General features: G+C 43.4%; 1 protein-coding gene across 1 annotated transcript in view; it reads left to right on the forward strand.

Moving 5' to 3' along the window:
- DGKB (diacylglycerol kinase beta) overlaps nucleotides 1-14,827 on the forward strand; it is a 633,251-nt gene that overhangs the window by 594,437 nt on the left and 23,987 nt on the right. The window contains exons 23-24 of the mRNA XM_036493711.2: nucleotides 7,551-7,671; nucleotides 8,485-8,545. Of these exons, the coding sequence (XP_036349604.2) occupies nucleotides 7,551-7,671; nucleotides 8,485-8,545 (182 nt within the window). The remainder of the gene's footprint in view (nucleotides 1-7,550; nucleotides 7,672-8,484; nucleotides 8,546-14,827) is intronic.

The following is a 14,827-nucleotide window of genomic DNA, read 5'->3' on the forward strand; positions in this document are numbered from 1 at the left end:
GCTTATCCAATTCCATCCAAATAAGACGACCTCTGTCAGCGATAGTTCAGTTTAGTCATCTCGGTTATCTCGTTTTGTTTTCGCTTGTTTTTGTTGTTGTTGTTTCATTTTGGTTTTATAGACATAGGCTCCTGAAAGAAAGAAGCGAAAGAAGAATACATACCAAATACATGTATTCAGACACATTCTAAGCCAGACCAACTCATTAACAGGCAGCCTGTTAGGTACAATCTCCATGACCATTTATAAAATTTTTAAAAAACCAAAAAAGCAAATCAAGCAGTCTTCTGAGCCCAGCACGGTGGCCTAGCGGCTGAAGTCCTCGCCTTGAACATGTTGGGATCCCATGTGGGCACCGGTTCTAATCCCGGCAGCTCCACTTCCCATCCAGCTCCCTGCTTCTGGCCTGGGAAAGCAGCCAAAGATGGCGGAAAGCCTTGGGACTCTGCACCCATGTGGGAGACCTGGAAGAAGTTCCTGGCTCCTGGCTTCGGACAGGCATAGCACCATCCGTTGCGCTTACTTGGAGAGTGAATCATCGGATGGAAGATCTTCTCTGTCTCTCCTCCTCTCTGTATATCTGACTTTGCAATAAAAAGAAATAAATCTTTAAATAATAATAATAGTAATGCTTTCCTGGACGTACCCACAAGCTGAGGACGGCTCACCTTTAACAGGTGCAACAGTAACAATGGAAGTTGTTTAGTGTCCTGCATCTTGGTTGTCTGCCCATGAGCTGAGGGGCCTCATTCCTGGGGAAACCACGGAACTCTTACACACATCCCCACTGCTCCAGGCAGAAACTGCTGATACCACTGTATGCACAGCTTTAACTCTCCTGGTTGGTGGGACCTCTGGCAGACCCCAGCCCTCCTAACATCACTTTCTATTTGACTGATCCCAACAAGTGGCATGTGAAGGTTGCTGGGATTTCATTCTACTTGCCTGTGCTGCCTCTTCTCAAGAGAACCTGCTAGAAGGGCGGCATTTACCTCTCACCAGCAGCAGTCCCAAGCTAGGTTTGCCTCTTGATAGGAGCGCATTTCCCTGAAACCAGGAGTTAGCTGCTCCCCAAACCCAGCCCTGTTATACAAGGCAAAACGTTGACGCTACCCATTCTTCCTCACCACATGGCTCATCCTTGTTTTAATGTTCATGTTTAAGTTGATGAGTGAGTTGGGGATCATTATGGTTAAAACTTGCGTTGTTTCTCACAAGTGTTTTTCACATTTCACTGAAAGAAAAATAAAGCGAGCTGCACGATTCATGCCATGTTCCAAGACAGTAACTGATTTTCCTAGTGCCTGGAGAAGCAGAATTATGTTTTGAAGGCCACTGCTAGATAAAGGAAGCACCCTGGAGGGTGTACAGTCTGCATACACGAAGAAGGTACAAGAATAAGGGCTTACCAAGTAGCAAACTAGCCAGCCATTCATGATGATTACCCAATGTATCTGCTGAGTCAGTGGGGATTGCTCTACATGGCCTCTCACATCAGTGGAGCCTGGCATTAGACACAGCACACTCTGGGGTTGGTCCTACTCTACTCCAGCAACCCCCAGCTCCCCAGTGCACACTCCATGCTGTGAAATGCCACAGTCTGCACTCAGTCTGTGAGTACGACCATCCTCTGTTCTCTCACATGTGGCAGTCTGAAGTTACTACACAATGAGACATACTGTCAGGGTATAGCTTTCAATAATGAGGAGACTAAACGACAAATAAATACTAGCTGCTTATTACCCATACTGCTCCAATGTTCTCAAATCTTTCCTTGCTCCCAGGCTTCAGATTACATGTTTGAGTAACTGTGAGTCAAACCAACTCAACAGCAGCAACCATGTTGGAGAAAAGATTTGGAAAGCCAAAGAGTAACTCTACACTTAAAGTTCTTACCATTTGTGTTTCGTATTTCTCTATGCCAAAACTACTGACTCTCCTCAGAATAGTGTTTTAAAGTTCATGAAAGAAAATGTGCAGCCTGAAAAGGAAACCAGATCTACTGAAACATCGTAACTTGTTGATTTTGTAATATATGTACTTCCTCATTTGAAGACGAATGGTAAACATTCCAGGAGAAGACCAATAATTATAAAAAGTTTAAAATAATAATGAGTATAAATAGCACTTTGAAACATTACTTCAAATAGAAAAAATTTACAATGAAAGAAGAATTAAAGTACTATTTTGAGGAGGCTGTTGAAGATGTTTGTAGGATTGTGGAACTCTAAAATTGGTCACTCTATTTTTAAGAAAAGGAATCTTGCAACGATTACCATGTTATATGAGAATCTCTTTGACATATATCAAGGTCAGGGTCCCAGGTATACACCATCATGGTTTCCTGTCTAAACTTTTACTTGAAAGAAACACTAACTTGTAATTGCCTATAAGTGAAAATAAAATTTTATTTTGTTCACTCAGATTCTCAGAAGTCATGTTAAGAATTCTGCCCTAATGTGATCCAATTTTTACTTTTTCATAAGGTTTTCTTGAATCGGAAGAACCTTTTACAGACTTCCTGTTTTAACTGTGAAAATACAACATTGGAAAGATATTCTCTTGCTTCTGTTACTCCGGTACAGATATCTGGAAAGACGTGTGAACTCTTTCAGAAACCTGCTTTTTTCCCTCTTTAGAAGTCCAAGTCTTCATGATATTAATTTGAATAAAAGCAGTGTCTCTTGGAAGATGCACACACATCCCAATAGGAGGTGTCACGATCTCTCAGTGATTGACAGGTTAGTTGGAAAGTCCAGCTAACTCCATCTTTATCTCCAATCATGGGTGCAAAGTCTACCTGCTTATCTAAAGTCTACTTCCTTTACTCACAGTCAGAAAGCAATGGCTGAGGATACAATTGAATGTGATAATTTTCTAACACTTTTATAATATTATTTGGAGACTTTGGCGTTTGGCAATAGGTAACCCATGAGTTAAGCAAGCCTTGTTGTCTTGTCTGTATCCCCAGGCGTGGTGAGGCTCCACAGTGGGGGCATATTTCTTTATCCACAGATATGCACACACCGTGGCATCCCTCATCAGAAATTACCTCTTGCAGACCACAGCAATGCCTTTTAGCATTTATAGCAAAAATGTGAAAGGGAAAACCCTACCAGAATGCATTCAGCTTTGTCATAAGCAGAGGTTGGTCTAGAGGTTCAGCACTTCAGATTTGGTACAGCATCAGTCTCTGTCCCAAAGACTACACTCTGCCCTCACGGTGTGCAAATTCAGTCAAAGCACGGCTACGTGAGTATATGGCTGGGGCTCTGCAGAAATTCACTTGTGGGCAATCAAATCTGAATTCCATGTTACTACGAGGTATCATACCACAGTATCAGTTGGTAACATTTTCCCACTTTTTAACCACATAAAATATTTGTGCATATTTATAAGATAGGATATGACATTTCAAGGCATGCATATAATATGTGATAACCAGATCAATCTAATAGCATAATCTTCATCTCATTTATCATTTCTTTGCATTTGGAACATGCCAAATCTCTCCACATGGCCACCTCTATCAGCACAACCTATCATTAGACAGTACACACTGGGATTGTAGCATTATTTTTTATTAAATAGTCACCCATCATGCTGTAAAATTCTAGAGTTTACTCTACCACTCTGTGAAGTTGGATGATGACCTAACATTTCCTGTTTCCCTGTCCTCTGCTATCCTTCCCAACCCCTGGAAAGGGAACTGTGGTCTACTGTTGCTGAGAATGTAGGTTACAGCAGCCTTGAACGGAAACAGGCTGTGGGTTCCTCCAACAAGTCGAAACATTGCACCATTTGGTGCATCAGTGCCTCTATTGGGTGTGTATCAAAAGGAAATGAAATTGGATGTGAGGGCAATCTGGCTACAACATCTGTCACCCCATTGATCGCCAGGGTTGATTCGGCTGATGTGGCTGGCTAGGCGGGTGTCTCCTTCCTCCCTCACCACTCCATGTGCATCTCTCCCAAAGCTGCACACTCAGTCGAAGAGGACGACCATCCCCGCTGGAGGAGGACCGGTCTTTGGTCAAGGGTATACGAGTAGCTGCATTCCCCTGCTAGAACCTCCAAACAAGCGCTCAGAAGAAAATGAAATTGAGCCATCTGTCAGAGAGAAGTCTGCACCCCTATGGGTGTTGCTGCACTGTTCAGGATAGCCAAGATAGGGGGTCGCCTAAGGGCCAAGTGAATGGATTAAAAAAAAAGTGACAGCATATAGATACACAGTGCAATCTTAGTCACAAACAAGAAGGAGCCCTGGTGTTGTACACATCCCGAGTGAGCCTGGGGGGGGCGGCGGTTTGTGCTGCAACAAAAGGGCACAGAAAGGCACACATCGCATCCCCTCATCCATGGAGGAACACGAAAAGAAGTTGATCCTGGGACGCAGAGATCATTCTCAACTCGCAAGCCAAACCAACAAGGTAGTGGGGCCTCATTGGGCCTGTGGGCTATGGTTTGCTGGTCCTGCTCCTTAAATATGAAGTTAATAGCCAGGTTGCAGCTCAATGAAGTGGACTCTTCTGGTTGGTTAAGACAGTCCAAGGAGAGCTGCACTTTAAGTTGGTTTCTCCTGGAAGAATAGGGATTGAGGAAGGCTTTGATATTTTCGAAGGATACCATATATAAAAATAGTCTTCAAATGAGTCGAGTCAGACTCTTGTTCTGAAATCAGTCTGCACTCTGGCCTCAAAGATATCACATAGGGGGCATTGATGGTATACAGAAACTGAACAGTGCCCGGCATGAGAATTCAGGGTTGCTGTACTTCTCCCCCCAAAATGCGGAGTTGGAGAGAATATAGTATTTACCTTTCCCAGAATTAACAAACAATCCACTATTCTCAGGTGGTTTTGGAATGTTGAACATGAATCCTGGACTAGTCAGATCATCTAAATCCATGAGAAATATCTTTATTCCTGAGTATTAACAGCAGAATTAATTTGGGGGGGGGGTAATTCTTGCAGTAAGAAAAACAAAGGGAAATTAGAAGAGGAAAAAGATCAAACAGGAGGAGGGTGGTAGACGGTAGCAATATGGTGTGGGCGTAGACAAATCCCTATGATTCATGGAAAAGTTAGGGCTCACAGATTAACTCCGCGAAGAGCGTTCTATTTCTTATGGTGTAGTTCTCACCAGCTAGCTTCAAGTCATTACCAAAATTAGCGTGAGAGTCAGCTATTCAGGATTCAGGCAGTGCGAGAGCCAACACCCTGCATACAGGCTCCAGTCTGCTGGTGGTTTCAGGCGATCAGCAGGCCCACGTGCGGGGCTTTGGTGCCCGTCACAGTGTCAGTTTCTGGTTGACATATCTCTAAGAAGCACTTCTGTTAACACCCAGGCTACAAAGCCAAGCACACGTTAGTGCCGGCTACAGCTGAAAGAATATGTTTCTATTCCTTGTCCATCTGTTCTTGGCAGCCTTAACTTTAAACGAGAAAAATAGGATAAGTTTCATGAGAAATAAGTCTAAATGGGGGTTCTAACAGCAAGGTGGATGTTCTAAGTCATTATGACTTGTTAACGTTGGAATTTGTTGCCTCGAAGATTTATTTTTTTCATGGCACAATCTCATGCCGCAGCAACAGTCTGAAGTTACAAATTTTTATATTACTTTTTTTTCTTCCCTCGCTGGAAAACATGGTGGATTGGTCACACATCCTGTTTCAAATGCCTTTGTTCATTTGGCCAATGATGATGAGCCCTGATGAACTTTGAGGTTTCAAGCAGCTGTGGCAACACAGTTGGCCTACGCAAATGAGTCACCCGCAAGTTGGAACTCCACGCTGAAAACTGAGATGGGAGGGCGTTCAGCTCCGAGCAGATTCCACAGACCCACCGGCTAGCTGTTCCCTGAGTCCAGCCCCAGCCATGATTACTTCCTGAAGTCTGTAGAACCTTTCATGATACGTCACCCACTCCAGCTTCTTCTGCAACAAAAATAACATGAAATTATTTATTTGCACTGGGAAAATACAGAGGAGTGTATAGGAATGTCAAATAGGAAGCAATGTGTATGCCTGGATTGCTACCTCAAAGCCCAGTGCCCAACATTCTGAGTTTACCAGATGAGTAGATTTCTCTCTCTCTAATAGGGTGGGGATTCCTGTGACTGCACTGCGGTGAGTCCAGCCTCTACTTTATGGCTGGGGAAAAAAAAAAGAAAACAAAAGCAGGAAATCTGGATTGTAAGGAGACCCTAAAATTCTAACAGCCCAACCTCTCTCCCCGTGGGAGTGAAATCTGTGATTTTTGAAGGCCCTCTTCTTTATATGACTTTTCATATAGAAATCAAATATAGCCCAATAGTTATTCAACAAAGACACTCAGTTCCAATTTTGACACTTCATAGATACGTGGCTATGAGTAGAGTAGTAAACTCTGCGGATTCTCAACTCCTTTACCTGTAAATAGTATAATCATATGTTTGTTTTAAATTGATTGCAGAGGATAAAAAATGAGATAAAGGGGGCCAGGTGCGATAGCCTAGTGGCTAAAGCCCTTGCCTTGGACACGCTGCCATTCCATATGAGCACCAGTTCATGTCCCGGCGGCCCCACTTCCCATCCACCTCCCTGCGTGTGGTCTGGGAAAGCAGTCGAGGACGGCCCCAAAGCCTTGGGACCCTGCACCTGCTTGGGAGACCTGGAAGAGCTCCTGGATCCTGGCTTCAGATTGGCTCAGCTCCAGCCCTTGCGGCCACTTGGGGAGTGAATCATAGGATGGAAGATCTTCCTCTCTGTCTCTCCTTCTCTCTGTATATCTGCCTTTCCCATAAAAATTAATAAATCCTAAAAAGAAAAGAATAATAAATCTTAAGAAAGAAAGAAAATGAGATAAAGGAAGAGAGATTACATCAATGACAGGCGCTTGGTAAGCATCCACCAAGTGGCACTTCATTAGCCTGTTTCCGGTGCCAGGTATTAAGAATTCCAGTAATGGTGGCAAATATACTGGGCTGTGAAGCCTATGCCAAGTAGTGTCTGGATACAGCTGCAGTAGCAAAAAATAATATTGTTTCTTTTAAACAGTTCCCCAAGTGTGGGGACAGGTCACTCAGTGGTTCAGAGATGGACTCCAATGGCTGCAGGGACAGACTTCAACCCTGTGATCTCTAAGCTCCCCTGTTGGTGGAATTTCAGAAAAACCCGTTTGACAGCATCTCCTCATACTTGCTTTATTTCTAGCGTTGAAGACCGCATCTGCTGCCCAGCGTCTGATGTGGGATGCTTACTGCGCTGCACGTGCGGGTGGAGTGACAGCAAATGTGTGGATGGTAGAAGCTGTTGGTGCGGGTTTTGGTATTCTTTAGCTCCGAGTTTGTTCTTGCCTTTTGTTTCGGGATCAGTTGAACTGATCCCAAGGATTAGTTGAACTGAGAGGAGCAGCACTAGGCCATCTTATGCTTGCTTTCTGTTCCCAAGGGAAGGCAAGGGTGCTGTAGCAAGTGGCTCTTAATCTCTGAGGACCCGCGTGGCACGTGGCAGTATGGCACGGGCCCATGTGTCCTGCCTGGTGCTGACAGGCCCTCCGTTTTTTTCCAGATCTCAGTGACCAGCTGCTGGAGGTGGTGGGCTTGGAAGGCGCCATGGAGATGGGGCAGATCTACACGGGACTGAAAAGTGCGGGCCGGCGGCTGGCGCAGTGCTCCTCCGTGGTCATCAGGTAGTTCTCCCAGGCTCTGAGAGGGACGTCCATCTGGGAGGGGCTTCAGATTGTTCAAGGAACGATGAGTCGTTACAGAGTTCACTATAAGGGGAATGGACAGGGTTTACAGAGTGCTGATAACTTTCGGTGACTAGGGTCACTGGAATCTGAAGGTCTCTGTTGACCAGCACGGTTAGAGTGATGGACTGACCCCAACACACAAACTTGAACTAGTTCCCACTTGTTTTGCTTGACTGAGCCACTGAAGGACTTCTTGAGCAAATCACCCAAAGGCTGCTAGGCGTTGTTAACTGACACTGCGCACACAGATTCCAGTGCAATGTTGGTTCTCTAAAAATGAATTCTGGTACAATAGGATTATATATGTTGGTTGGATTTATGATTTAAATAGCTCTTCAAGAACTTGATCCCCTTCTCCAAAAAAAAAAAAGATCCACTTACGCCATGATGTACAGCCTGAGGTTGGGGCACAGGTGGAACGGGCATTGCTTACATGAAAATGTTGAACCTGAAAATGTGACACCCTCTCATGGGTGGCCATGCCATGAGAAGAGGGGGCTGACTGAGTCCTTAAACAGAAGCCCTGGCATTTTTTTTCCTCTTGCATCCTGAACTGTAGCTTGTGTCACCTCATTGACCAAGATATTGTGACCATTCTTGTCACAGAGGCACCTGCTGCAATACTCCTTCAGAAGAGATCCCTTTACAGCCCAGCTCTTTCTATACTGGCCTTCTGTGTCCTTGTTACCTTGTCACGGAAGTATCTTCAGGTGTCTCAGTGATTTGCTCAGCATGAACTATTCCCCCCAGGACCAGCAAGTCCCTGCCAATGCAGATCGATGGGGAGCCCTGGATGCAGACCCCGTGCACAGTGAGTACCCTGCCCCTGAAACTCTGTGTCCTCTGCAGGATGGCTTCCCTCTAACTCAGGGATCACGGTGTCTGCTCGTTCTTTCACTTTCTTGGCTTCTTTGGGCTCTGTCAGCTGATAACTTTTCTCTCTTTGCGTTCTGTGTCACCTCATTGCATGCCTTCCACTGATTTAGCCATCGAATGTTTATTCTTAGCCTAAGTATGTATAGCTTTGAAATATCACAGAGCAGTTACGAACTTTTGACTTAAATCAGTGTCGATACAATGTCTTATGGACATTTTTGCATAGAACTCTTTATCATTAAATTATTTTGGGACACCCTCAATCAAGTCTCTATACATTTATGACTCATTCATTTTATTACTTTTGCCTTCTTCTGCGTTTTCTTATTTAAAGGCACCTCGGTTTTTTTCTTTTTTGAAAATGAAACATTTTTTAAACTTGCATTCAATTCAGCATATTTTGATTTATTTGCAACGTAAAGAGAGGCAGACAGACTTTTGAAAAAGCTCTCTTATGCCCCGATTCACCCCATTCCTCAAACACCTCTGACAGCCCACCCCCTCTTGGTTCTGACTGCGGTTGCTTTCCACGTCATGAAATGTTTTCAACTCAGATGTTTTGGCCACCCTGTGATTTTGATTATTTTCATTCATGTAGTAAATTTTTCTTTCTTTTATTTTTTTCAAAAACATGTGAGTCACTGCTCTTGGCACTGGGAATAAAAGCAAGAAGAAGAACAACAGCTTAATTGTAGGGAAGTTGCATTCTCATAAAAGGAGACAGAGAGGACTGGACTGGTAAGGAAGCTGGGAGCTAGGTGTATGATAAAGAGTACTTCACATTACAAGAAAGAGGTGAGGAAAGGAGACAAAAGGATGAAGAGGGAGTGAGAGGATGAGGAGAGGTGGAACAATTAAAAAAGACCCCGAAGAGACTCCTGGCTTCAGGTCGGCTCAGCTCCAGCCATTGCAGCTGCTTGGGGAGTAAACCATCAGACAGAAGATCATTCTCTCTGTCTCTCCTCCTCTCTGTATATCTGCCTTTCCAGTAAAAAATAAACAAATCTTTAAAAAAAAAAACCTGGATTTAAACACTGGGAGGAACTGAGAGATGTGCTGTGGCATAACGAGCTATGCTGCAGTCTGCAGTTCTGGCGTCCCAAAGCAGCACCAGTGTGAGCCCTGGCTGTTCTGCTTCGGATCTAGCACCCTGCTAATGACCTGGGAAGGTGACAGAAGATGGCCCAAGTCCTTGGGTTCTTGCCACCCATGTGGGAGACCACGAAGAAGCTTCTGGTTCTTGGTCTCATCCTGGCCCAGGCATAGCTATTATGGTCATTTAGGGAATGGAGCAATAGATGGAAGTTCTCTCTATCTCTATCTCTATCTCTCTCTCAGTAACTCTGGCTTTCAAACAAATGCAATTCAAAGTAGTGGGAGAAGCCTCATGGTTCATTTATTGTGACAAATAAACTAACATGAGATGTTATTAAGGGAAATGAGGGATATATAGGAAATTATTGCATACTGTGTCACAGTTTTATTTTACAAATTTAAAATTAATACTCAATAAAGAAGAAAAAGTAAAAGATGATGGTGAAGCAGTCGCATTGGATCCTCAGTACAAGAGGTGACTCTAAAAGACTTCCACTATCATCTAATTTAAAATTTTTGATTGTTTCACTTGAAAGGCAGAAATCCGTGGAAAGACAGAAAAGCAGTGCAGACACACAGAGACCTTTACCCATGGGTTCTCTCCCCAAATGCCTGAAACAACCGTCTCCCACATGAGTGGTGCAGACCCATGTACTTGAGCCATCACCTGCTGCAGCTCAGTGCACCAGCACTCAGGAACAGGAAGGATAGCCAAGTCTTGAACTTGGGTCCTTCGATATGCACGGCAGCTATCCCATGAAACATCTTCTTCACTCCTGCATCAAATATTTGCCATGGTATCATTTTCCCAAAGGTTTTGATTGAAACCGTTAGCTCAAATTTTGTGAACAACACATCAACACAGTTTCTTCCTCATCCCCTTTATCTGCCCGAATCTCATCATTTCTGTACTAGTGATATGAAGCAAACTTGCTCTATGACTCTCTGGACCAGCTGCTTCCTGTATGTCTTCTGTTATGTCTTCTTCTTTTGTCTCAGGTACCTTACCTATAAACTCCTTTGAAACAGGACTTAATCTTAGCTTGTCTGCTATTCGTCACTCTCCAAATGTCACTCACACTTCCAAGCTGATGAGTTTTTTCACATTTATGTTGAACTTACTGCTAGCAGTGGCTGTTGGCGGTAGCGCTCATGGTGTTAATGATGATAGGGAGGGCGGTAATTGTGACAACAACTGTGGTAGTATATTGTTGGGGGCAGTGTTATGATAGTGTTAGAGGTAACCACGATCATAGTGGTGGTGGCATTTCTGGTGATGCCCATGGCAGTAGTCAAGATGGCGTTCCCATGGCAATGGTGCATCTACAATGCAGCGGTGGTAGGGGAGGTTATAATGTTTGATGGTGGTGGGGTCATGGTGTTAGCAGTCCTCTTGTCATTAATGAAAGGTCGATTTTGTCAACCTTGGTCACTAGCAAATATGTTCAAGAAAAGGAAGGAGAAAAGTTGCAGATTTCTTTGAGCTCTTTGCCCCTAATCTTTCAGCTTATCTCAGGGAGAAATGAAACTTAATGCCCACACTATGTTCGAATCAAGAAGCAACATGGGCCATGATGCTCTCTAACATTGATTGTATTCTGAGTGTAGGTCGTGATCGGTTTGAGACACTTGACTCATGTAAATTTTCAGTTTTCAATGACTAACATTATTTTATGGGCAAGTAACCATGCACATAGGGTGGTTTGGCTGACTCCACAGCCAGTGGGTTGGAGAGTAGGGTTGAGGCCCCTGAGCAGCCTGGCTCCGCAGTCTGCCTGATTTGTTGATGCTACCAGCTAAGGAGATTAACCTGGAAAGGCTCCAGAGAATGCTAGAAGTTCTCTCCTGTGTGTGACCAGTGCCCAGCCACTTGTTACCTTGCTCCAACTTTAAAATGCCTACCCGTTGAAATTTGGAATAATTATAGCTGGGTTCCCACAAACACAATATTTCAAACTCTTGTTTAATAACCATTCACTTGTTCTATCTGTTAATTATCATGGTCTACAGTTGCTAAATTAATAACATTTGATTTTCCTACCTTTATAAGTTCACTTAGCCATACAAGCATTCATTGCATCCTGCACTGGACCAAGAACTGTAGTTTAACATTGTTATTTCATGTTCTGGCACATTCTACTTTTGCTGGAACCACATGAAATTCCTGAACTTTAAATTCACTTGAACTCATGAGAAGATTCAGTGTTCATAAGATTGGTACAGTTTAACTATATGGTGGTGTCGCTTCATTTAGATAATAAATGTGGGGTTTTTTCCCCTACAGGGCACAAGAATTGTAAAGTATAAAAAATTTTGCTGAATTTAAATATCCATAAGCTGATATTCAATTAATGAAAGAATTGCTATAGATAGCGTTTTAGAGGAGAAAAGAAGTTCTGTCTCTCTTTGAGTGAACTATACAACTAGCAACATATGTTCTGATTCCAATTGATATTTTTAAAAACCACTGTGATACAATTCCTGCAGATAGAACACTGTGACTATACATAATGCCATTTGATTGTATACCTAAAAATGGTAGGTTTTATGTATATTTTAGTATAATAAATAAGTAATCAAGGAAAACACATCAGATGAAATATATCCTGAATTCAAATATTCATATCAGGAAATGCGAAAGACAAAGAGCCTGAGATGATCTCCTTAAACATCCACATTGTAATTCATTTATCACCTTGTAAAATCTAGAAAGAAAAAGCAAGCAAGAGACGTTTGCCAAATGTGTTCATAATTCCATCATAGCCGTGGAGTCACCAAAGGCTGGATTTCAGGCGTGGAACTATTGGTCACATGAATAAATGTTTTCACTGTTGAGAGTGTTCATTCTTGATGAATGGATATGAAGTGTGTTGTGGGAGCACCCGTCCTCAGGCTCCAGTCCAGCCATCTCACATCTTGCCTTGATCTTCTTTCTGAGCCTGAGGAGAGACTGCCATGTTGACAGCAGGTTCCTGTGGCAGAGGAACAGCGCAGCCTGGAGATGCGGGGAGCGGAGGAGCAGTATAGAGAGAGCCATCATTCCCTTTGGTGTCATTCATCCAGGACCTATTGGCTACCTAGTTTTCAGAAGGGATGATTGTCTCAAAGAGTGTTAGGTGAAATTGTCTAGACACATCCTGAGGAACCTCAAGTTCAGTATAACCACACCTCGTCTGACTATTCCCCTCACTGACCTCTTTCTACCTCCAACATCTGTTCTGCTCTGTGCCCAGCTGAGCCAGTCACACCCTCATGTTCACAGTACCCGTGAAGCTAGAAATCCCAGAGCTATCCTGTGCTTCTCGCTGTGCAGCCAACATCACTGGTCATATCCACACATCGCAACCCTACAACCGCTATTGCGGATTTGGCCCATTTCATGCCCCTCTCATCCTGGCAAAGATGATGTCAGTCAGTATTTCCCCAGCTCCATTTTCGTCCTTTGAGAATCCATCCTTTATATTTCCATTTGAGTGGCCACTATCAAACACAACTCTGCCATGACACTTCTCTATTCAAAATCTGTTTATTACACTTGTTTGATAAAATATCATTTTGAGTCAGGTGTCCTGTTTTGCCAACACTGCCATCAGTTCAGTTTTTTAATTTATTTTTGTTTTCATTCTGAAAGGCAGAGTTAAAGAGAGAGAGAGATCTTCCATTTGCTGGTTCCCTTTTTCAAATGGCTCCAGTGTCCAGAGTTGGACCAGGAAGATCTTCTAGGAGTCTAGAGCCTCTCCTGGCTCTCCCTCATGGGTGCAAAGACCCAAGGACTTTGGACACATTTTCCTACTTTCTCAGGCTCCTTAGCAGGAAATGGAAGTAGAGCAGCCAGGACATGAATTGGCATCCATATGGGGTTTCCATCACGACAGGCAGAAGCTTAGTCTGATATTCCACACTGCGGCCTCCAAACCTTGGTTCATCTCCTTTCCTCCCTTCCCAATCAGCTTTGTCTCTTCCATTAACCAGCACAAGTCATCCTGGGAGACTCTTCCTTAACTTCTGCTGTTGGGACTTCACTGGGCTTCTCCCCTTCCCCAGCACCTCAAAGCACAGCCTCAGGGCTCACTCGGTGCATCCAAGCCTCCGCCTCACTGCATTAAGAATGTCAGCTGACATGCTCATGTCTGGCTGCTTAGAGATACACATCTGCTGAGGTCGTGAACCATGATTTTTGCCATTTTTGTACCCCTAGAGTATAGCGCCTTGCTTCACAGATTGTCAATACCACATGCATTTTGAATTTGTGAATTTCTTAAATTCTTCCTAGGATAATATAACATTTTAAAAACACGCTTTCTACCAAATCTTCCCTCACTGAACATAATGTAGGTTGGCTAGCAATTCATTCACATATTTTTCATATATAAATACATGTAAAAGTTATTTTGAGTTATCTTTATTCATTATATTCGCAAAGCAAAGAATATGAATGTATCGGAGAAGAAATCATTTCTCAATCTCAGGTTTCATCCTTCTGTGTCTTCACATGGAATGATTAACTTTTTGGGTTTATATCCCTGTGAATTTTCAATTGTGTGTGTGTTACACATTCGGAAGGTTAATTTTTCTGAATAGTAATAGTTCCTCTATTAATTGATACTTTTCAGGAAACATAATAGCAGGGAGGTTTTAGGAAAGTATTACTCCAGTGTCTCACCCATGATTTTTTAAAAGAATTTATAGTTACTTTTATTGGAAAGTCAAACATACAAAGAGGAGGAGACAGGTTCCATCTACTGATTCACTCCCCAAGGTCCCACAACTGCTGGAGCTAAGCCAATCCAAAGCCAGGAACCTGAAGCCTCATCTGGGTCTCCCAAGCAGGTACAGGATTCCAAAGCTTTGGGCCGTCCTCAACTGCTTTCCCTGGCCACAAGCTGGATGGAAAGTGAGGCTGCAAGATTAGAACCAGCGCCCATATGGGATCCTGGTGCAGTCAACTCGAGGACTCTAGGAGAGGACTCTAGGCATTGGAACTTCATTCATGATTAAAACAAAGATGCAAAACTTTCTTTGAAGGGGCAGGGAGTAGAAAGGAATCCATGAGCATATACTGAGCAGTGCACCACACTAGTAGCATCTGAAGGTGATTTCTGGAAAGCATCTGCGTGTCTCT

Source organism: Ochotona princeps, chromosome 20, assembly GCF_030435755.1.
Source record: "Ochotona princeps isolate mOchPri1 chromosome 20, mOchPri1.hap1, whole genome shotgun sequence".
Classification (NCBI taxonomy): domain Eukaryota; kingdom Metazoa; phylum Chordata; class Mammalia; order Lagomorpha; family Ochotonidae; genus Ochotona; species Ochotona princeps.